Source organism: Syngnathus typhle, linkage group LG1 (assembly GCF_033458585.1).
Source record: "Syngnathus typhle isolate RoL2023-S1 ecotype Sweden linkage group LG1, RoL_Styp_1.0, whole genome shotgun sequence".
Classification (NCBI taxonomy): domain Eukaryota; kingdom Metazoa; phylum Chordata; class Actinopteri; order Syngnathiformes; family Syngnathidae; genus Syngnathus; species Syngnathus typhle.
The window spans coordinates 3,958,913-3,983,957 of record NC_083738.1 but is presented as its reverse complement, the minus strand read 5'-3'; the positions used below and the strand labels follow the sequence as shown (position 1 = coordinate 3,983,957).

General features: G+C 44.6%; 1 protein-coding gene across 1 annotated transcript in view; it reads right to left on the bottom strand.

Moving 5' to 3' along the window:
* The window catches only part of abhd18 (abhydrolase domain containing 18), a 36,688-nt gene extending 15,567 nt beyond the window's left edge, over positions 1-21,121 (bottom strand). Inside the window, exons 1-4 of the mRNA XM_061287466.1 lie at positions 20,961-21,121; positions 20,188-20,296; positions 3,981-4,065; positions 3,790-3,890 (exon numbers count right to left, since the gene is read on the bottom strand). Coding sequence (XP_061143450.1) covers positions 3,790-3,890; positions 3,981-4,065; positions 20,188-20,279 — 278 coding nt within the window. The 5' untranslated portion in view covers positions 20,280-20,296; positions 20,961-21,121. The remainder of the gene's footprint in view (positions 1-3,789; positions 3,891-3,980; positions 4,066-20,187; positions 20,297-20,960) is intronic.
* Positions 21,122-25,045: the final 3,924 nt, after the last annotated feature.

Here is a 25,045-nt window from a genome sequence, read left to right as displayed (position 1 = left end):
CATAATGCGCCACACATTTTCAATGGGAGACTGGTCTGGACTGCAAGCGGGCCAGGGGAGAACCTGGACTCTTTTACTTCGAAGCCACGCTGTTGGAACACATGCAGGATGTGGCTTGGTATTATCTTGCTGAAAAAAAGCAGCGGTGTCCATGAAAAAGATGTCGCTTAAATGGCAGCATATGTTGCTCCAAAATCTGTATGTACTTTTCAGCATTTATGTTGCCTTCACATAAATGGAAGTCACCCATGCCATGGGAACTAATGCAACCCCATACCATCACAGATGCTGGCTTTTGAACTTTGCGCTGATAACAGTCCGGATGGTCTGCTTCCTCTTTGGTCCGGAGGACACGACATCCAGTGTTTCCAAAAACAACTTGAAAAGTGGACTCATCAGACCACAAAACACTTTTCCATTGTGCATCAGTCCATTTTACATGAGCTCGGGCCCAGAGAACTCGGCGGCGTTTCTGGATGTTGTTCATAAACGGCTTTTGCTTTGCATGGTAGAGTTTTAACCCGCACTTACTGATACGGGAACGGGTGTGGCCTGAGGGTGCCTCTGATGCGCTACGTGACTGCTTTGGCACTACTGACTGGGACATGTTTAGGCGGGCTGCCACTTGCTGTTTGTGGACTTCAGTTCTGCCTTCAACACCATTGTGGCGCTCCCGCACCACCAGACTCACCAACAGCTTCATACTCCAGGCTGTTAGGATCCTGAACTCTCTCCCCCCTTCTGCGTAGCGTCCTGTACTTTTGCGCTATATTCTGACTGTCTGCTGTATGCACACTTGCTCCGTTTTGCTCCTCTTATTTATTTATTGTTATTTGTTTATTTATTATTTATTCATCACTCTTGTTTTTATTTTGTGTTGTCGTGTACTATGTCTTGTCACCGTGGGATGGTGGAAACTAGGGGTGTAACGATTCATCGATACACATCGATTAATCGATATAATGCTCTACGATTTATTGGCATTGATGCTAAACGTAAACATCGATTTATATCGCCGTGTTCGACCTCGGACATTTGACGCGACTTTATTTTGAAATCCAGTTCATTTTTGCTCGCTTCCTCTTTCCGGGAGCAGTGCGCGCGGCGTTGTTGTGTTGTGAGCAGAGCAGGCACGTGAAAGGGGAGTCGACAACTAGTACGCGGCTCCTGGGCTGGTGCTATGGCTAGTGTCCAAAAAGACGAGGAAATTTGCTCCCCTTTAGGCTTCAAGTCATTCGTTTGGAAGCACTTTGGATTCCAAAGAAAAGATGGCTCAACGGACAAGACACGTGCAGTTTGTAAATCCTGCCATGCGGTGATCAAATATTCAGGGACCACAAATCTCGCCGCACATTTAAAGAAAATACACAACATCAAAGTTCAGTGTTAAAATAAGCACTTTGTATACTAAAATACTCTTGTAATTTCCTAAATAAAGAGTTTGCAGTACCTTGTTGATTTTGCGTATGAATTGTTATAAATCAGGATATTGTTCTATATTTTTTCTTAAAAAGATATATATATATCGATCGTAGAGCACTATATCGCGATATATTGTGAATGAATCGCAGCAGGCTTTAAGATATCGGCAAATATCGTATTGTAGTTCTTTGTATCGATATGATATCGTATCGTGACAAAACCTGCGATTTACACCCCTAGTGGAAACGTAATTTCGATTTCTTTGTGTGTCTTGGCATGTGAAGAGATTGACAATAAAGCAGACTTTGACTTTGACCTAGTGACGAAGTGTATTTACCGACAGTAGTTTTCTGAAGTTTTCCTGAGCCCATTTGGTGATATCCTTTATACACTCATGTCGGGTTTTTAAGGCAGTGCCGTCTGAGGGATCGAAGGTCACGGTCATTCAGTCTTGGTTTCCGGCCGTGGCGCTTACGTGCAGTGATTTCACCAGATTCACTGGACCTTTTGATGATATTATGGACCGTAGATGTTGAAATCCTGAAATTCCTTGCAATTTTGCTTTGAGAAATGTTCTTAAACTGTTCAACTATTTTCTCATGCAGTTGTGGACAAAATGGTGAACCTGGCCCATCCTTAATTGTGAATGACTGAGCATGTTTGGCGAGGCTCCTTTTATACCCAATCATGGTACCCACCTCTTCCCAATTAGCCTGATCACATGTGGGATGTTCCAAATAGGTGTTTGATGAGCGTTTCACAGCTTTCTCAGTATTTTTTGCCACCTTTCCCAACTTCTACTGGACGTGTTGCAGCCATGAAATTCTACATTAATTATTATTTGGCAAAAATCAATTAAGTTGATCAGTTTGAACATAAAATATGTTGTCTTTGTAGTGTATTCAATTGAATATGGGTTGAGAAGGATTTTCAAATCGTTTTTGTTTTTATTTACATTTTACACAATTTCCCAACTCCAACCGAATCCGGTTTGGAATTACAGCAAAAAAAAATTGGGGTCTGTGACCAAACCACGTTAGACAGAAAGTTGCATGGAATCAAAGTATGTAAAATCGAGGTTCAGGTGTACTGTCTTTGTAGTTGTATCATTATTTTATCTGTTAAGGGCTTTGTTATAGCTGTGGCTGTTGTAAAATCAATATAATAAAGTTGTGTTGTGTTCAGGGCTCGAAGCTTATTTTTTGCCCAAGTTGCCCTCGGGCAAGTTGGAGAAAATTTTACTTGCCCGAAACAAAATTTTACTTGCCCGAATTTTTTTGGAGTGGATTTTTACTTGCCCGACACATTTTTGCAATAAAAAAGACAACACTATAAGTTTTGCCTTCATATGCCTTCGTATCCGCCAACCGGAAACAAGCTCTGCTGGTGCGCAGGCGCAGAAGAGCCAGGGACGAGTGAGGGAGCATGCATTTAATTACGAAGCGCTTTGCCGTTTTCAATGTATTGCAGACTTACACGAGAAACTAACCGCTCCCTAGAAAACAAAATGTCGGACCAGAAGCGGCAGAAGTTGCGAGAAATTATGCACAAAATCGTGTTTTTACAGCTTGAAAACATGGTATGGCAAGTTCGGGCAAGTGAGGAAAAATTTCTACTTGCCCCTCTGCCATCGCTACTTGCCCCGGGCAATCGGGCAATCGTTAGTTTCGAGCCCTGGTGTTGTGTTGTGTTGTGTTGTGTTGTATTGTATTGTATTGTATTGTATTGTATTGTATTGTATTGTATTGTATTGTATTGTATTGTATTGTATTGTATTGTATTGTATTGTATTGTATTGTATTGTATTGTATTGTATTGTATTGTATTGTATTGTATTGTATTGTATTGTATTGTATTGTATTGTATTGTATTGTATTGTATTGTATTGTATTGTATTGTATTGTATTGTATTGAGCTGGCTGCTCTGTAGCAAAAAGTGACTAAGTATGTTATATATACGCATGTTATATTATTTCTCAACACTGAATGCTTTTAAAATCTGTGCACAACTTTTAGTTTGAATCACTTCAAATGACTATAGATAAAATTGTGCACATGTATACAAATGTCATTTTTGCCCGTCACGCAAATAAGTCAAGATTGCTTCTGTCCGGTTAAAAATTGTTCCAAAGCCTTCAAGTTTTTCCGCAACCTCATGGCTCACGTTAGGTCGCACAAAGACGACGAAGAGGCCACGAGGTTTTTGGAAATACAGAAACAGAAAGAGGTGTGCCAGTATTCCTAGCTGCGATTGTACAACTGGTCCTTCACTCACACACACACACACACACACATGCAGTCACATCATCCCTGTTGGGATGTATCAATGTCATGTCAGCTCCTGTTGGAATGTATCAGGTTTATTACCTTGCTTTCACAGCCTCCGTTGGCAGGATTCCAGGTACTAAGTGCTCCAAAGGTGAAATGAAGACACCGTCATGGATGTAACAATCAGCATGTGCCTCTGTCTGTGCAAAACATGCGAAGAACACACCTCTAGAAATATATTTCAAAAAACAACAGAAACACCACACTTGTAAAGAGAGAAGCTGCACTACCTTGTTAATTGAAACCGGATAGTCCTTGGGCACCAGAGACTTACAACTCTCTCTGTCTGCAATGACCTTACGGAACTCAAAAATTCTGTAGAGCACAGCCCCACAAGTTGAACATCAGTACAAATCTATTTGCTCCATTTCTTATTATCAGCAACAACTCAGAGAACTAATGCAGTACCATGATTTATTCTCATTATCAAATGTTTTTACAAACATACAAATATTAAGAACATGGCGCATGGCTTCGTCATTTCTCATTAAAGTTTGGAAAGTATATATTGTCTTGTGTTGGATGAATTGTCTTTACATTGGTATGACCATTAAGAACCTTACATTATATGTTTAGCTGTATAATGTTTACACGATGGCAGTAGTTTGTTTTGCAAGTTGTTGTTTCAAGATGCAAACAAATACGTTTACTTGTGTCACAGGGAAAAAAGTGATTGGGCCTTAAGTTGAGCATTTTTCAGAGATTTCAATATTGTTTGCCCAATAGCACATCTGAATGTTTTGAACATGAGAAATATACAACAAATTCAACAAAGAAGACATCCCTGGTTGCCTTGATTCAAACTACCGTAATTTTCGGACTGTAAGTCGCTCCGGAGTATAAGTCGCATCAGCCATAAAATGCCCAAAAAAGTGAAAAAAAAACCTATATAAGTTGCTCCGGAGTATAAGTTACATTTTGGGGGGCAATTTATTCGACAAAATCCAACACCAAGAACAGTCATGAACGAGCAACAACAGGCTAAACGATAGGTATGCTAACGTGACATAAACACAAACTAAGAGCTGAGAACGGCCCTGATGTAAAATTCAGAGTTATTTAAAAAAACTATTACATAAATAATAGGGGTGTAAATCGCGGGTTTTGTCACGATACGATATCATATCGATACAAAGAACTACGATACGATATTTGACGATATCTTAAAGCCTGCTGCGATTCATTCACGATATATCGCGATATAGTGCTCTACGATTGATATATATATATTTTTAAATAAAAAATATAGAACAATATCCTGATTTATAACAATTCATACGCAAAATCAACAAGGTACTGCAAACTCTTTATTTAGGAAATTACAAGAGTATTGTAGTATACAAAGTGCTTATTTTAACACTGAACTTTGATGTCGTGTTTTTTCTTTAAATGTGCGGCGAGATTTGTGCTCCCTAAATATTTGATCACTGCATGGCAGGATTTACAAACTGCACGTGTCTTGTCCGTTGAGCCATCTTTTCTTTGGAATCCAAAGTGCTTCCAAACGAATGACTTGAAGCCTAAAGGGGAGCAAATTTCCTCGTCTTTTTGGACACTAGCAATAGCACCAGCCCAGGAGCCGCGTACTAGTTGTCGACTCCCCTTTCACGTGCAGCAACGCCGCGCACTGCTCCCGGAAAGAGGAAGCAAGCAACAATGAACTGGATTTCAAAATAAAGTCGCGTCTAAGGTCAAACACGGCGATATAAATCGATGTTTACGTTGAGCATTGATGCCAATAAATCATAGAGCATTATATCAATTAATCTATGTGTATCGATGAATCGTTACACCCCTAATAAATAACACGTTAATAAAACCATCTGTCTGTGTCACTCCAATTCATTAAATCCATCAATCGTCCTTTGTCAACAATGCGTGCGCGCCGCTGACGGCGCTTGGACTTCAAAATATTCCACAGGCCCATATAACGATACATAACCAGCTCAGTGGCCTAGTAGTTAGAGCAGGGGTGGGCAAACTTTTTGACTCGCGGGCCGAACTGGGTTCTAAATCTGGACCAGAGGGCCGAACCAGGAGCAGATGGACGTAGTGTTTGTGTGAAGTAATATAAGCGACCTGTAAAGGTCATTGGATAAAGATTTTGGCTTTTAGTAGGTAGTAAAGCATGGATATTCCAAACAAGTTTTTTGAAAACAAATGCATTTATTAACAGCATTAAAATAATAATAATAATAATTCACTAAAAAACTGCTATCAGTGATTCTCATAAAATACGACACTGTTATTATGAATAACAGTCTCCATCACTTCAGTGCCTGCAGGTCAGATTAATGAAAGATGTTTATCTTATGAGATCACATCAAACGGCAAACATTCTGACCAAATATATCATCTTGAAGAATCGGTGAAAGCATACATCCAAATCAAGTAATCAAAACGGCAACACGGTGAGGGGTATCTGAAAATCAGAGCAGAGTTTTAACTAACAGGTAGTGCATCAATGTCCTTGAGCATCCTGCATTGTTTGAAAATGAGAATGGTCGCTAGTTTCAATCCCTGCTATGTGTACAAATCATATTCGAAATGCATTTTTTTTACAACAAACTTGAGAGCATTTTTTTACAACAAACTTGAGAGCCTCCCCTTCATTTTCAGTGGGAACAGTGTTGTTGGTCTCCCTTTTTTGCTAGTGCGTCATAGTCTGGAGTAAAATTTGTTGTGGCAATTCTTAGGAGAGATCCGAGGTGTTGGTCCGTTTACCTCGATCTGTGACGGATTGATGTTGATGTTGATGCTCATGTGGCTGAACGTCACGTCGCGTACGTCGAGCCAAATTGGCCACTCTTTTTTAAACACTCGGCACTGTCTCCACCTTTCTCTTCCTTGGGCGACTCATTTTAATAGAAGGATTCCAGGGGAAGGTTTGTGGGTGGCTTTAGCGTAAAACTGTATCTAAAAGCTCAGCGTGCGAGTTACAAGAATGCTGTCGTCACAGCCCACGCTCTAAATTCGGGACTGATACAAATAATAATAATAATAATAATAATAATAACTGGGATTTATATAGCGCTTTTCTAGATACCCAAAGTCGCTTTACATGTGTGTGTGGGGGGGGGGGGGGGGGCTGGGGGAGGAGGGAGGATAAAGAACAACTTTATTGGGAAAGAAAACTAAGAAAAGAAAGAAAAAAGAAAATAAGAAGAACAAAGAAACACCAAGGGCAGGGTCAGTTAGGAAAGGCTAATGTGAAGAGGTGGGTTTTTAGGGTGGTTTTGAAGGTAGGGAGGGAGGGGGCATCTCTGATGTGTCTGGGGAGAGCGTTCCAGAGAGAGGGGGCAGCCACGGAGAAGGCCCTGTCGCCCCAGGTTCGGCGCCTGGTCTTGGGGACCTCCAGGAGGCCGGCATCACTCGACCTGAGGGAACGGGATGGGAGTGCGCCATGTCCGTACTACTGAGTACGTACACACACTTGTGAGTGCGCACCAAGCTTTCTGACACAGCTTCCGGTAGTAAATGCGCAGGCGAGCTGTTCCCCATCTACTGGGGAAACGCAGTCATTGCAGGCAAAAATGACCCAAAAAAATGTTTAATGATACAATTTATTCAGGGTTGGCGGGCCGGATTAAACGGTCCCGTGGGCCGGATGTGGCCCACGGGCCGTAGTTTACCCACCCCTGGGTTAGAGTGTCCGCCCTGAGACTGGAAGGTTGTGGGTTCAAACCCCGGCCGTGTCATACCGAAGACTGTAAAAATAGGACTCATTGCCTCCCTGCTTGGCACTCAGCATTAAGGGTTGGAATTGGGGGTTAGAAGGAGTGGAGCTTTTTACAAGCCCTAGGCTTTGTCTCCCTCCTTGCACAGTTATTGATATAATAATATGTGCTAAACAATAAACTAAAACTAAAATTATATATCAAATAACTATTATATAAACAATAATGTTATCAAACCATCTGTGTCACTCCAAATCATTAAATCCATCGATCGTCCTTTGTCAACAATGGGTGCGCGCAGCTGACGGCGCTTGCACTTCAAAATATTCCACAGGCCCATATAACGATATATAAATTAGATATCAAATAACTATTATATAAGCAATAGTATTATCAAATCCATTGATCAAATTCCTCGTCCTTTGTCAACTGCACGTGCGCCCTGACGTCAGCCCCGTCGTTATTCCACAGATCTACTATATAATAGGGGTGTAAATCCCGGGTTTTGTCACGATACGATATATTCATTCACGATATATCGCGATATAGTGCTCTCCGATCGATTTTTTTTTTTAAATAAAAAATATAGAACAATATCCTGATTTATAACAATTCATACGCAAAATCAACAAGGTACTGCAAACTATTTAGGAAATTACAAGAGTATTGTAGGATACAAAGTGCTTATTTTAACACTGAACTTTGATGTCGTGTTTTTTCTTTAAATGTACGGAGAGATTTGTGGTCCCTGAATATTTGATCACCGCATGGCAGGATTTACAAACTGCACGTGTCTTGTCCGTTGAGCCATCTTTTCTTTGGAATCCAAAGTGCTTCCAAACGAATGACTTGAAGCCTAAAGGGGAGCAAATTTCCTCATCTTTTTAGACACTAGCTGTAACTGCAGCTGAGGCAGTATTTCAGCCTGAAGTATTTTTGTTCATGCCTATTAATGGCGATCGATGAGGCGGAACATTTTTCTGTGTCGTTTCACTCGGCCCCGTTCTAGTGACGGACCACCAGCTAGAGCTCCGCTATAAAAGGCCAGTTTCTCTAAGTTTCTCTAAGCTGTTGACTGTTATAGTTATAAGTTTCTTAAGTCGTATTAACCACCTCTCAAGCCTGTATATGCAGCTAATAAGGTAAGGAGGGTGACGTTTTTGTGTTTCATTGCTGAAGTTGCATTTGATTTATGTACCTTGTTTATCCGTAGCATTGTAGCTTACAGCTAATATAACCACTTGTTTGCTGTTGTTTGCACAGTTCTCACGGTCTGTCAAGATCTGTCAAAGTCAAGAGAAACGGATCAGTAACAAAAGAACGCGAAGCTGTCTTTTATATACGAGGGGGAGTTACAGTGAGAACTTACTGCTTCAGAAGACAGCAGTGGGCAACATAAACCAAGTAAGGATGGAAGACCAACTGCAGCGGGACGACATCAGCGGGGTCTGGAGGAGCCTGAACACCATCTCAGGACGTAGCAACTCCAGACCTGCGCTGGACAGGGATCAGGAGTGGGTGAATGACCTGAACCGGTTCTTCAAGCGGTTTGAACAAACATCCACTCCTCCCCCCACCCACCCAGCCCTGCTGCAACTTCCCCCGACTGGAGCCTCTTCTGCTCCGAGGACTCTCACCTCAACCCCGCCCCCTGCTACACCCCCTCCAAGACCCCCCAGCCCATTCTCAACTCCACCGAACCCACCAACCATCCCCCCTGCAGCCCACCCCACCCCACCCACCACCCCACCACCCAGCATGGTGCTCTCCACAGCCCAGGTGGAGAGAGGACTGGCCAGGCTCAAGGTGAAGAAGGCGACGGGTCCAGATGGCATCACCTCCAGGCTGCTCAGATCCTGCTCCGGGCAACTGTGCGGGATTGTGGAGCACATATTCAACATGAGCCTGAGGCTGCACAGGGTACCACAGCTGTGGAAGACATCCTGCGTGGTACCAGTGCCCAAGTCATCTCGCCCCAGTGACTTCAACCACTACCGGCCGGTGGCCCTGACATCCCACCTGGCGAAGACCCTGGAGAGGCTGGTCCTCCACCACCTGCGCCCCCTGGTGAGCTCCTCCGCCGACCCCCTGCAGTTCGCCTACCGGCCGAGCATCGGGGTTGAGGACGCCGTCATCTTCCTCATGCAGAGGTCCCTGGCTCACCTGGAGCGGGCTGGAAGCACTGTGAGGATCATGTTTTATGATTTCTCCAGTGCCTTCAACACCATCCAGCCAGAACTGCTGGGGAACAAACTGCACCATGCTGGAGCCTGCCAGCAGCTGACATCATGGGTCCTGGACTTCCTCACGAACAGACCGCAGTTTGTGAGGACAGGAGGCCGTGTGTCTGACACGGTGGTCTGCAGCACAGGAGCTCCACAGGGGACCGTCCTGGCCCCCCTCCTCTTCACCATCTACACAGCTGACTTCACCCACCACACATCAACCTGCCACCTCCAGAAGTTCTCGGATGACTCCGCCATCGTTGGTCTCATTAACAACGGAGACGAGACGGAGTACCGAGAACTGAATCACAGATTCGGGGACTGGTGCCGGCGGAACCGCCTCCAAATTAACTCTGGGAAAACGAAGGAGCTGGTGGTGGACTTCCGCCGGCGCAAAGTCCCCCCCTCGCCGGTGAACATCCAGGGAACGGACATAGAGATTGTGGACTCTTACAAGTTCCTGGGTGTTCACCTGAACAATAAACTGGACTGGACTGTTAACACTCAGGCCCTATAAAAGAAGGGCCAAAGCAGACTCCACCTGCTGCGCAGACTGAGGTCCTTCGGAGTGAGGGACGGCCTCCTGAGGACCTTCTATGACTCTGTGGTGGCGTCCGCCATTTTTTATGGGGTGGTCTGCTGGAGCAGCGGCATCACTGCAGCGGAGAGGAAGAGGCTGGACAAGGTGGTGAAGAAAGCCGGCGCTGTCCTGGGCTGCAGTCTGGACCGGGTGGAGGTGGTGGGGGAGAGGAGGATGGTGGCTAAGCTGTCCTCCATCATGGACAATGTCTTCCACCCCCTTCATGAGACTGTCAGAGCCCTGGAGAGCTCCATCAGCGACCGGCTTCGTCACCCACGATGCACCACCGAGAGGCATCGCAGGTCCTTCCTCCCTGCTGCCATCAGACTGTACAACCAGGCCGACCATCGTAGCTAACGGACAAAATAACATGCAATAACGTGCAATAACCATATGTGCAATCACACTATGTGCAATATCTGTCTACCTCACACTCTTTTACCTGCTTTCTTTGCACTTTTTTTGCACTATTTTTTTATCTAATATTTTTTTTATCTCCACTGTATATTGCCAGTATTTTGTATACACTGTCCATATTTTTTTTAATTATATATACCTTCTACTTCTTAAAATCTTTACCCCCTTCCCCGCATGCGTGTGTGTGTGTATATGTTAAGTGTACTGCTGCTAACACAGGAGTTTCCCCATTGAGGGAATAATAAAGGATTATCTTATCTTATCTTATCTTAAGATGTCTGAGAGTGGCAGAAAGCATGAAAGTGTGCAGGGCGCAGACTCGCAGCCACAAGTGACTGATGGCACATTGGTCAGCAACCCGACTACCTCAGAAGAGCCACGACTCGGCCAAAGAGTCCGCAATAGGACAGAAAAGGGTCAAGAACTGCACGAAGAGCAATTAAGAAGAGTTGCACATCGTTTCAGTGTGTGCTATGACAAGTGGAAGGATGCAACCAAAGTGGCCAAACAAGCGCTTCGTGGAGACCATAGAAGGTACTCAGAGGAGCAGCTGAATGAATATATCACTCAAGTATGCAATGCAGCTAAGAGGCTGAATGATGTGTACTATGAGTGGAGACGCATTGATGTTCCTGACAATGAAACCCGTCGTAGAGCTGACACCTGTGAAGTAGTGACAGGGACGATTGTCAAGGAAGCGAGGGACCTTCTAGACAAAGGGGCTAAAGGTCAAACGCATGAAAAACAAATACTTGATGACAGGCTGTCCGTAGCCTCACGTGAGACAAGCACTACCTCTCACCACACTAAATCCTCCTCTGCAAGCAGGAAAGGTGCAGCTGCTGAGGTTGCCGCTAACGAAGCTGCCTTAGAGGTCATGCTGGAACAAGAACGTCGTATTGAGGAGCTTCAGAAGCTGGAAGCTGAAGCTGCTGAGTTAAAAGCCAAACAAGAGGCTGAAAATGCAGAGAGACAAAGAGTGGTAGACGCCAAACGCAGAGAACTAGAGCGACTGAAGACTATTAAGAAGCTAAACGCTGCTAAGGCACGGCAACAAGTATATGACCAGAGTGAAGGATCAGGTCACGTGTCTAAGGGCAACTGCTCCGATGAAGAAATAAAGGAGCTACTACATCGTCATGTCTCTGTGAAGAGAGAAACTAATTCTCGAACTAGTTCGCCACAGAACTGTTCTCCAACAAGGCAAAAGGACAGAGTTGAGGACAGCACGTCAGCTCTTGTCAGAGCACTTGCAGAATCCATCAGTGCGAGTCGCATTCCTCTACCTGAACCCACAGTGTTCAATGGTGACCCACTGCGGTTCAATGACTGGAAGGTGTCCTTTCAGACGCTCGTTGACAGAAAGAATATTCCTGCAGAAGAGAAGATATATTATCGTCGCAAGTACGTGGGGGGAACTGCCAAAAGATCCATAGAAAGTTACTTCTGGCTGGGCTCTGAGTCCGCCTATTATGCAGCATGGCAAATGCTAGAAGAACGATATGGCAATCCATTCCTAATCGCCAAGGCTTTCAGAGACAAGATCGACTCGTGGCCCAAGATAAATTCCAAAGGCAGTGTGGAGCTTCAAGAACTTGCTGACTTCCTGCGCAGCTGTAAGTCTGCCATGTCTCAAATCAGAGGTCTTGAAATACTAAATGACTGCAACGAGAACCAGAAAATACTCTCCAAACTACCAGACTGGTTGACCTCAAGATGGAACAGAAAGGTCATTAAAATAGAAGAAGAAACTCACATGTTCCCCAGCTTCAGCCAGTTCGTAAAGTTCCTCACGCGTGAAGCCAAAATTGCATGCAGTCCTATTACATCTCTCCATGCTCTGAAACCAACGGAAAGAGTTTTGGAGAAGGGAAACAGAGGTCCTGAAGCAAAGGTCTTTGCAACCAGCTCAGATGGGCAAGCCGTCCCCACAAACTGTATCTTCTGTGACAAGGTCGGACACAGTCTTCAAAGGTGCCGGAGGTTCATGCAGAAGACAATCTTAGAACGAGTCAAGTTTGTTCAAGAAAGAAAGTTGTGCTTCGGCTGTCTGAAGTCTGGTCATCGCTCCAAGGACTGTGGTGAAAGAAACACATGTGATACTTGTGAGAAAGGACATCCAACTTCCCTTCATGATGATCGCACCAAGGAAGAAAGAATGTCAACAAAGCCTTATGGATCAAGGTACAATGAACAGCCACAAGAGGAGGCAGAAACACCATCAAATGATGCAACAACAAATAGAGTTGTACAGAACACAGCGAACACGCATACTTCCACAATAATTCCAGTGTGGCTGTCCTCTGTAAGTAAGCCAAATCGTGAAGTCCTCGTGTATGCACTCCTTGACACACAAAGTGACACAACCTTTGTCCTTGAGGAGGCAGTAAAGGCTCTCAACACAAAGAGTGCATCAGTTCAGTTAAAGCTCTCAACACTGGCTTCGAGAAACATTGTCGTGTCTTGCCAGAAATTGACTGGTCTACAAGTACGAGGATTTTATTCGGACAAGCTTATTCCTCTGCCAGTGACGTACTCAAGAGAGTTTATTCCTGCAAACAGAGACCATATTCCCACACCAGAGACGGCAAAGGCATGGCCTCATCTTGAACACATCGCTGATGAGATTGCTCCTCTGCAAAGCTGTGATGTCGGCCTGTTAATCGGCTACAACTGTGCTCAGGCCCTTATACCGAGACAAGTGGTGCCTGGGGAAGAGCATCAGCCGTTTACACAGAGAACAGACCTGGGCTGGAGTGTGGTGGGATATGGTAAACCCCGTCTCAACTATGGAGATGCAATTGGGATGAGTCACCAAGTGATAGCGAAGCAAGTGATGCCAGGGCTACCGTCCTCATCAGACCTCACAAGTGAAGTTCACTATGTCTATAGAACACAGATAAAAAAGGTTATCTTACCTGCAGATGTCATGAAGATGCGGGAGTCTGATTTCATTGAAAGGTCATCAGAGGCCAGTTCTCTTTCTCAAGAGGATATAACATTCCTGTCAGAAATGGAGACTGGCATCAAGTTAAAGAGCGACGGACATTATGAAATGCCGCGGCCATTCAAAGGGGAAAGGTCTTACTTACCCGATAACAATATCTGTGCTATTCAACGCCTGAAGTGCCTTGAAAGGAAAATGAAAGGAAATCATCAATATTACAAAGACCACAAGACTTTCATGGATGAGACCATTAGCCGTGGTGATGCAGAAATGGTCCCAGAAGAAGACAATCCAGCCGACCACGCCTCAAGAGGTCTCACAGCAGAGCAGCTACTATCCTCCAACTGGTTCACAGGCCCAGATCGTCTTTGGCAGAAGGAATTACCAAGTGGAGAAGTCAAGGTGGGAGAGATTGCAAGCGACGACCCAGAACTTAAGAAAGTCCAGGTTCTCGACACCCAGGCGAAAGAAGTTAGGTCGGTGCTGAATCGATTGCACAAGTTCTCTGTTTGGTCCAGAATGGTGAAAGCTATCGCCAGACTCAAACGCCATGTGAAGGAAGTTAAAGGTCTCCAGCCAAGGTCCTGTGAAGCCACCAGTTTAGAGGAAAGGAGAGAAGCTGAGCTGACCATAATCAAGATGGTTCAGGAAGCAGCTTTCTCGCAAGAAATACCGCTACTCAAGAGTCACAAGGAGACACCAGTCAAGGGCAAGGCCAATCTGTACCTCCGCAAGAGATGGCGTCGAGTTCCACTACTAGCCAACCACTTCTGGACAAGATGGAAGAAGGAATACCTCCTGAACCTCCAGCAGAGACAGAAGTGGAACAAAGGTCACAGGATAGTCATTTGAAAATCATATTCAGTACAGTTGATATGTTTTGGTGGGAGTGTAACTGCAGCTGAGGCAGTATTTCAGCCTGAAGTATTTTTGTTCATGCCTATTATGGCGATCGATGAGGCGGAACATTTTTCTGTGTCGTTTCACTCTGACCCGTTTTAGTGACGGACCACCAGCTAGAGCTCCGCTATAAAAGGCCAGTTTCTCTAAGTTTCTCTAAGCTGTTGACTGTTATAGTTATATGTTTCTTAAGTCGTATTAACCACCTCTCAAGCCTGTATATGCAGCTAATAAGGTAAGGAGGGTGACGTTTTTGTGTTTCATTGCTGAAGTTGCATTTGATTTATGTACCTTGTTTATCCGTAGCATTGTAGCTTACAGCTAATATAACCACTTGTTTGCTGTTGTTTGAACAGTTCTCACGGTCTGTCAAGATCTGTCAAAGTCAAGATAAACGGATCAGTAACAAAAGAACGCAAAGCTGTCTTTTATATACGAGGGGGAGTTACACTAGCCATAGCACCATACTAGGGGTGTAACGATTCATCGATACACATCGATTAATCGATATAATGCTCTACGATTTATTGGCATCGATGCTAAACGTAAACATCGATTTATATCGCCGTGTTTGACCTCGGACATTAGACGCGACTTTATTTTGAAATCCAGTTCATTGTTGCTTGCTTCCTCTTTCCGGGAAGTGCGCGGCGTTGTTGTGTTGTGAGCAGAGCAGGCACGTGAAAGGGGAGTCGACAACTAGTACGCGGCTCCTGGGCTGGTGCTATGGCTAGTGTCCAAAAAGACGAGGAAATTTGCTCCCCTTTAGGCTTCAAGTCATTCGTTTGGAAGCACTTTGGATTCCAAAGAAAAGATGGCTCAACGAACAAGACACGTGCAGTTTGTAAATCCTGCCATGCGGTGATCAAATATTCAGGGAGCACAAATCTCGCCGCACATTTAAAGAAAAACACGACATCAAAGTTCAGTGTTAAAATAAGCACTTTGCATACTACAATACTCTTGTAATTTCCTAAATAAAGAGTTTGCAGTACCTTGTTGATTTTGCGTATGAATTGTTATAAATCAGGATATTTTTCTGTATTTTTTATTTAAAAAAAAAAAAAAAAATCGATCGTAGAGCATTATATCGCGATATATCGTGAATGAATCGCAGCAGGCTTTAAGATATCGGCAAATATCGTATTGTAGTTCTCTGTATCGATATGATATCGTATCGTGATAAAACCCGCGATTTACACCCCTACACCATACATAACAATATATTCGAGAGAAAAAGCATGTTATTTTGCCTCATTCAAATCATGCAAAAACTGTCTATCACATCTTAATATCTGAACATTTAAATATGTATGTAAACTAAAGTGCAATCACATTTGTAAATTAATGGCTTCTGGTTTTTGAAATGTAAATAAACCAATCTACTGTGATAAAACAACAAAATTGCAACATCTGCATTAACCATCAAAGTGAAGTCTAACTAACTGTAGTCTTTAAACAAATCTGAATAAGGAAAAACATTGCAATAAATAATGCAAACTGCTACTGCGATTGTTGGGGAGCCTGAGGACTGTATAGGGCAGGTATGGGCAAACTACGGCCCGCGGGCCACATCCGGCCCACGGGACCGTTTAACCCAGCCCGCCAACCCTCAATAAATTCTATTATTAAACTTTTTTTTTGGTCATTTTGCCTGCAATGACAGTAGATGGGGAACCGCTCGCCTGCGCATACCGGAAGCCGTGTCAGAAAGCTCTTCGCACACTCAAAAGTGCGTGTACGTACTCAGTAGTACGGACATGGCGCACTCGCGCTCTATTTGTATCGGTCCCGAATTTAGAGCGTGGGCTGTGACGACAGCATTCTTGTAATTCGCGCGCTGAGCTTTCAGATGCAGTTTTGCGCTAAAGCCACCCACAAACCTTCCCCTGGAATCCTTCCATTAAAATGAGTCGCCCAAGGAAAAGCAAGGTGGACAGAGTGCCGAGTGTTTAAAAAAGAGTGGCCAATTTGGCTCGACGTACGCAACGTGACGTTCAGCCACATGAACATCAATATCAACCCGTCACAGATCTAGGTAAATGGACCAACACCTCGGATCTCTCCTAAGAATTGCCACAACAAATTTTACTCCAGACTATGACGCACTAGCAAAAGAAGTAAGACAAACAACACTGTTCCCACCGAAAATGAAGGGGAGGCTCTCAAGTTTGTTGTAAAAAATGCATTTTGAATATGATTTGTACAAATAGCAGGGATTGAAACTAGCGACCATTCTCATTTTCAAACAATGCAGGATGCTCAAGGACATTGATGCACCACCTGTTTGCAACTAATCTTAAGGCATACTTTAAGGAAGTGTTTCCCGTTTCCTCACCTCTGTTACCAGGTGTTTGTGAGTTAAAACTCTGCTCTGATTTTCAGATACCCCTCACCGTGTTGCCGTTTTGATTACCGTAAATTCCAGACTATAAGCCGCGACTTTTTTCCAAGGTTTTGTACCCTGCGGTTTATAGTCAGGTGTGGCTTATATAAGGATTTTTTCGTGATTTTTGTGATGTATCCACTTTTTATTTCATTGATGTTCATGTTGTATCATTTGTGCCCTCTCTGCATCCATTCCAACCTGGTGATCCTGAAAGGGGGATCCTTCCATCTGTGGTCCCTTCTCAAGGTTTCTTATTTTCCCCCAGTAGGGGTTTTTAAGTTTTTCCTTGCCCTTTTGGGAGCTTAAGATCAGGGGATGGTTTGAGAATAATTGTCAATTTCTGTCTATGTGAAGCCCTTTGAGACTGCTTGTGATTTAGGGCTATACGAATAAACTTGACTTGACTTGAAGATTCACGATTCAAGAGTTTTTTATTCGCCATGTTTGAGCGTGCCAAAGAAGGAATTTGACTTTGGTAAAACACACCCTCTGTTAAACATTTAGGTGACTAACAACACTCAGGACATGTGAAAAATGGCAAGAAATAAAATAAAATAAAATTCACTTTTATACACTGCGGTATCTTGAAGAAAAAAACAACAACAAAAATACTATTTTGAAACACTACTATGGCTGCTGCTTATTCTGGCTGTGTCGCTTGTGACTATTATGAGCTTTAGTAGGAATGTACGCTAGGTGACCTGCGTCAAAGGGCTCTAAACCCTTTCTCTTACTCTGCCATGTGACTCAGAGATTACACAAAGCAGTGGCGCTGTTTGGACCATCTGCATTGTATTAAAACCCAATCAATCAGCATTTAAATTAAATTCTTCTGACATTTTGCTCACCAAAAACAAGTTGTAATGAACGTGAACTTTTAATGCATTTTATTCAGAAGGTTACTTTGAACCCCGAGGCTTAAATGGTGGCGTGGCGTATTTATGGATTTTTACGGCCTCCAGGGGGCGCTCTAGCAGGATTGCTTCTTCTTCTTATTATTATTATTATTTCTTCTTCGTCTGTCTCGCTGACAGACGAAGAAGAAATAATGCGCCGAAGAAGACGTGCTAGTTTGTGTTTTGAGCATTTCGCACATCATGCACACACCCTCATGGAAAACACGAAGAAATGCATTTGATGCAGCTTTTAAGTTAAAAGCAATCGATTTGGCTGTCAAAGAGGGAAATAGAGCTTAAATGGCGGCGCGGCGTATTTATGGATTTTTACGGCCTCCGGGGCGCTCTAGCAGGGAGCAAGAGCGAGACAGACGAAGAAGAGATAATGCGCCGAAGAAGACGTGCTAGTTTGTCAAGACGGTTGCGTCACCCTTTTCTTTATTTCGTGGTCCCGTCCGTCTACACGTGTCGCTCGCTAGTTTAATGTAATTTAGCGCTTCGTGCATGAATAAAATTAACATGAACAGACCCTCATCACACTCGAAGAAATGCATAAAAGCGACGACGAAAGAGAGACTGAGAAAGTGTGAGGCGAAGGATATCTAACGCTATTTCAATCGGACGCTGAGGAGGAACGCTTCGATGGTTTCAGTGCACTGGAGGAAGATAAAGACGATGAAGCTCTTTTTTGACTTTTACTGGTATGCTTTTTAACGAGCCCTGTTGGTGCTGTACTACCGTGTTGCTGCTGTGTTACCGCCGCGTCTCAGTGACTTTTACCGGGTATGTTTTTTTTTTAATCCAGCCCTATTAGTCTTGTGTTACTTCCGTGTTGCTGCGGTATTACTGCCACGGCACGGGCAGTGTTTGAAAAGAAATGTTAAGGTATGTTATTAAAACTTTAAAAAAGCTTTCTGTGTCCAGTCTTTCTTTGTTAATAACTCGCGTTGGAAAGAAATGTTAAGGTATGTTATTAAAACTTTAAAAAAGCTTTCTGTGTCCAGTTTTTCTTTGTTAATAACTCGCGTGCACACTTCCGTGTTGCTGCGGTACTACTGCTGCGTCACAGGCAATGTTTAGAAAGACATGTTAAAGTATGTTATTAAAACTTTAAAAAGGCTTTCTGTGAACGATCTTTCTTTGTAAAAAACGCATGTGCACGTGCGGTTTATAGTCCGGTGTGGTTTATATAAGAAAAAAATTAAAATATCCCCCAATTTTAGCTGGTGCGGCTTATAATTCGGTGCGGCTAATAGTCCGGAATTTACGGTACTTCATTTGGATGCATGCTTTCACCAATACTTCAAGATGATATATTTGGTCAGAATGTTTGCCGTTTGATGTGATCTCATAAGATAAACATATTTTATTAATCTGACCTGCAAGCATTGAAGTGATGGAAACTGTTATTCATAATAACAGTGTCGTATTTTATGAGAATCACTGATAGCAGTTTTTTAGTGAACTTTTTTCTTCTAATGCTGTTAATAAATGCATTTGTTTTCAAAAAACTTTTTTTGAATATCCATGCTTTAAAGTTAAGTTAAAGTTAAAGTGCATTTAACCCATCCCCATGTGATTTTAATCCATCCCCTGGGGGAGAGGGGAGCAGTGAGCAGCAGCGGTGCCCCGCTCGGGAACCATTTGGTGATCTAACCCCCCAATTCCAACCCTTAATGCTGAGTGCCAAGCAGGGAGGCAATGGATCTCATTTTTATAGTCTTTGGTATGACCTGTACTACCTACTCTATGCAATGACCTTTACAGGTCGTTTATATTACTTCACACAAACACTACATCCATCTGCTCCTGGTTCGGCCCTCCGGTCCAAATTTAGGACCCAGTTCGGCCCACAAGTCAAAACGTTTGCCCACCCCTGGTATAGGGGGTTGGCTCGGATGGTTATGCTCTTTTCGCCCCCCGGGTGTCGGTCAGAACACAGGAGGGAAGACGTGGTTCCGTTTTGATTGCTTTACTGAATTATTGGCAAAAAAGTAACAGGCACTGTGGCTCATAGGGGCATACAGGCCAACTGGCAAAAAGGTATTGTGAAGGGGGTGTGTGGTTTGTGGGGTGTGTGTGGTTTGTGGGGTGTGTGTGGTTTGTGGGGGGGGGGGGGGGGGGGGGTTCTGCAAGACAGAAATACAGCATGTCAACGACCCCCACTTTTTCACTTATTTCAATGCAAAAAACATTGTCTTATATTCGGGCCTATACGGTATTAGGCTAATAATATGGATTTCTCGAGTCCACCACACATTTAAGAAGTGTGATGACACATATTCCTGGTGATGCATCGGCTCTCTTACATTAAAAGTAGGGTTTGAGATGGTATCTAGGTATGTGTATAGAGGCGGTCAACAATGGCACACAACCAAAAAAATCTTGGCATAATTTCCTCATTACCTCTTGAGATCTTCAGGCTTTCCCCACCCCCCAATGAAGAGTTTGCTGAGGAGGAGCCTTCTGTAAAATACATCCAGTCGACTCACACCCATGGACCAGCAACAGGCATCTAAACAAAAAGAAACGTGAAAATGTAACGTAAAATCAAGTGTTAAAGTGTTGTTATTCTGCACTCCTGACTCACAACAACTTGTTAGCCAAGCCAAAGACGGTTGGTCCAAAAAATGGTCAGTAATCACACAAACTGCGAGAGCAAGTAGCCAGATTTAACATTGTCACGCACAAGGTCAGTTGAAATAACTCAGGTGACCTTTAATCTGAATTCGCAATGAGCCTAACTACCGTAACTGCACTTATATGCGAGACAACAGTATACACAGCTCCCCTGCTCAGAGCGCAAGAGGATAAAACACCAGAAGGATGAACAAAGAATACGAACATGCCAAAATGCTTCAAGAAAATGATATGTTAACGCGTATGGTTAAAGTGTACGATTTACGGACAGATACATCCGCAACACTACAACGCAAGTTCCTGCTCTGAATGCAAGTCAGTATCTTTTACGCGCAGGTCCCTACGCTTCCGGTTGAACGAACAACGTTCAAACATTATTTCCACTATGTTCGTTATCCAACATTCATTTTGAGCTACGAGTAGCTTAGCGTTACTCTTGCTAAGATTTTCAGTACCCAGAGTTTGGGTTGGGTAAGTAATATGTCAATTTAAGTAAACCCGCAGATATGTTTCTATTAGAAAGTAATAATTAACATTACCTCAATTTGTGTACAAACGTAGTTGTCTTGCGGCGAGTTTATTGATAGAACAGACTCACAGTCAGCAACCATTCAGACTAGATAGAATGTCATGTCCATTCATATAGGTACGATCTTTGATTCTGAACTGTAAGTCAACGTGGCCGCCATATTGGACGTGGCACGGTGCAGGCTGTGGTTATAATTTCTAGTAATGCATCATGAACTTGTATTGTCGACAAAAAAATCTACTTGTCATCACTTAGCGTTTCATTAATACCATTAGTAGCGAGCAGTCTGGGCAAAATCAAAGTAAAAAAAGTCAAAGTCAGCTTTATTGTCAATCTCTTCACATGTCAAGACACACAAAAAAACCCGAAATTACCGTATTTTGCGCCCTATTAGGCGCACCGGGGTATAAGGCGCACCTTCAATGAACGGCCCATTTTAAAACTTTGTCCATATATAAGGCGCACCGGACTATAAGGCGCATAAAATAGAAGCTTTACTGCAACAAACTGAGGTTGACTAGGGTTGGGGTATGCACCCACTAGCCACTAGGCAATAACCAACAAGCCCTCTGTAAACAATCGCGTTTCTCAAACGATCTCCTATAAAATGATTGGAACTGACTAAAGTTCGATCTAACGCATTGGTACTACTTACCTATGTTTCCCTTCCATATCAATCCGTAGATTTACTCAAAACATTAACAGAGCAGCCTATTTTGACATGAAATAGCCTCGCGCGTATAGCAGCTATCGTTATAGCATTAGCCATCCGCAAAAACCCATGACCCTCAGCTCGCAATCTCCCATGAGCCTCAGCAAAGTGTAAACAATCGCCTCGCGGGTACAACAGCTATTTGGTGACGCCCCCTGACTACAGTTACCGTAATGTTGGGAAGCGATGCGACCTTGTAATTTACTAGTCGTACTAAAACGTACTAAAACATTTTGGCAGAGCACTGTGAACAACCAGTATGGATCAACAAATTCATCACTTGATCCATATATAAGGCGCACCGGACTATAAGGCGCACTGTCGACTTTTGATAAAAATTTAGGTTTTTAGGTGCACTGTCGACTTTTGATAAAAATTTAGGTTTTTAGGTGCGCCTTATAGGGCGGAAAATACGGTACGTTTCCTCTATCCCACGGTGACGAGACATAGTACTCGATAGACATACAAGTAAACGACACAATATAAAAACAAGAAGGCACAAACAATAAATAATAAGAGTGATGAATAAATAATAAATAAACAAATAGCACAATAAATAAGAGGAGCAAAACGGAGCCAGTGTGCATACAGCAGACAGTAAGCATAGCGCAAAAGTACAGGACGCTACGCAGAAAGAGGGAGCGAGCCTGGAGTATGAAGCTGTTGGTGAGTCTGGTGGTGCGGGAGCGCAGGCTCCTATACCTCTTCCCAGAGCGGTCGCCTTGCGGGTGAGATGGGAGATGTAAATGTCTTTCAAGTAGGGGAGCGAAGCACCAATAATCTTACCAGCCGTGTTCACTATGCACTGCAAGGCCTTCAAGTTGTAGTCAGTGCAGCTGCCACCCCAAACAGCAATACAGCTGGAGAGGACGCTCTCAATGGTGCCACGGTAAAATGTAGTCATGACGGCCGGACGAGCGCTCGCTCGCCTCAGTTTCCGCAGGAAGTACAGGCGGCGCTGGGCCTTCTTCGCCAGTGATGCGGTGTTGGTGGACCAGGAGAGATCCTCACTGATGTGCACCCCCAGGAACCTGGCGCTGCTCACTCTCTCCACCACAGCACCGTCGATGGTCAGCGGCAGGTGTTGGGTGTGACCCTTCCGGAAGTCAACAACAATCTCCTTGGTCTTGTCGACGTTCAGCAGGAGGTTGTTGTCCCTGCACCACGTGGTCAGAAGGTCAACCTCCAACCTGTATTGAGTCTCGTCTCCCTCGGTGATGAGACCCACCAGAGTCGTGTCGTCAGCAAACTTTACTATGCGGTTGTCGCTGTAGGTTGCAGTGCAGTCATGCGTCAGGAGGGTGAAGAGCAGCGGACTGAGCACGCAGCCTTGGGGGGCCCCTGTGCTCAGCGTGATGCTGGCGGAGATTTTGTCGCCAACACGTAGCACCTGTGGCCTCTGACAGAGGAAGTCCAGTAGCCAGTTGCAGAGGTAGGTACTGAGGCCCAGCTTGTCAAGTTTGCTGATGAGACGTTTTGGCACAATTGTGTTGAAGGCAGAACTGAAGTCCACAAACAGCAATCTCACATACGAGTCCCTTCTCTCCAGATGGGTGAGGGCCGAGTGGAGGGCAGAGCAGATGGCATCCTCAGAGGACCGTTTGGCTCGGTACGCAAACTGGAAGGGGTCAATGGTGGGGGCGAGAACGGATCGGATGTGCTCCATGACAAGCCGCTCAAAGCACTTCATGATGATGGGCGTAAGTGCCACGGGGCGGTAGTCATTAAAGCAGGACGGAGCAGGTTTCTTCGGCACAGGTACGATGGTGGCAGCTTTGAAACACGACGGGACGATGGCCTGCTGCAGGGAAGTGTTAAAGATGTCCGTGAAGACACCCGTCAGCTCACCAGCGCAGTCCTTCAGCGCTCGACCCGGGATGTTGTCAGGGCCCGCCGCCTTACGGATGTTGATAGTGGCAAGCGCCCTCCTCACGCTGTCGGCGGAGAGGCACAGGGGCAGCTCGTGTGAAGGGGGAGTGGCCTTCAGCGAGCAAGTGCTGTTCTGAGCGTCGAAGCGAGCAAAGAAGCGGTTAAGATCATTGAGCAGACGGACGTCGCCTTCACAGCTCTGCGGCGCGGGCTTGTAGTCCGTGATGGTCTGAATGCCCTGTCAAAGGCTCCGTGCGTCCCTGCTGTCCTTGAAGTGGGCGGTAATTTTGCAAGAGAACGCCCTCTTCGCTTCTTTGATGCCCCGGGACAGGTCGGCCCGCGCAGTCCTCAAGCCAGCCTCATCCCCCGCTCTAAAGGCTTTGTCCCTGGCCCTCAGCAGCTTGAAGACAGCCCCTGTCAGCCATGGCTGCCCGAGTGACGATGGATTTTGAGTGAGTCACATCATCAATGCACTTCCTGATGTAGGAGGAAACAGAGTCAGTATACTCCTCAATGTCTGTTCGATCGTCGCAAGTGGGAGCCCTCCTAAACATGTCCCAGTCAGTAGAGCCAAAGCAGTCACGAAGCAGTCATCGTATTCAAAATCACACGCTCTTGTTCGTGTGATTTATGAAGAAATATATGAATTTGCGTGTGCCACGGGGATCGGTGAACAAAAGGCATTAACATCATTGCACTTTGTTTACTATCTTTTAACGAAGTTCATGGTCTGCTGACACCTTCAATATGGTGGACTTGTTGACGTATCAGAGTAACGGAGCCAAATGAGCTATGGTCACAAGGTTGGATGACTTAGTATTTCTCACAGTTCTGTAGCTAATGTTACGTTACTGCTATCTTCTGGGCAACTACGAAATTGGCAGCTTGAACTGCAAGCCGTAGTGGTCCTATGACGTCATAGTAACACAAAAGTGCACGCAGGTCGTAACACACTCGTCGTACCCGCCCTATTATCCATCCATCCATTTTCTGTACCGCTTAGTCCCCACTGGGGTCGCGGGCGTGCTGGAGCCTATCCCAGCCGTCATCGGGCAGTAGGCGGGGGACACCCTGAACCGGTTGCCAGCCAATCGCAGGGCACACAGAGACAAACAACCATTTGCACTCGCACTCACACCTAGGGACAATTTGGAGCGTTCAATCGGCCTACCAAGCATGTTTTTGGGATGTGGGAGGAAACCGGAGTTCCCGGAGAAAACCCACGCGGGCCCGGGGAGAACATGCAAACTCCACACAGGGAGGGCCGGAGGTGGAATCGAACCCGCACCCTCCTAACTGTGAGGCGGACGTGCTACCCAAGTGCCCACCGAGCCGCCCCCGCCCTATTAGTAAAACCAAAATTATAGTAAATACTCGTATGAAATTCATTCATTGACACAAATGCAAAACAAGTGAGCAAAGGTAAGTTCGATCGCCAGTAACCAAGCGTTTCTTCATGTGCTGTTCAAACTAATGAACAGTACAGTATGTCAGTTCGTATGCCGGAACAGCCG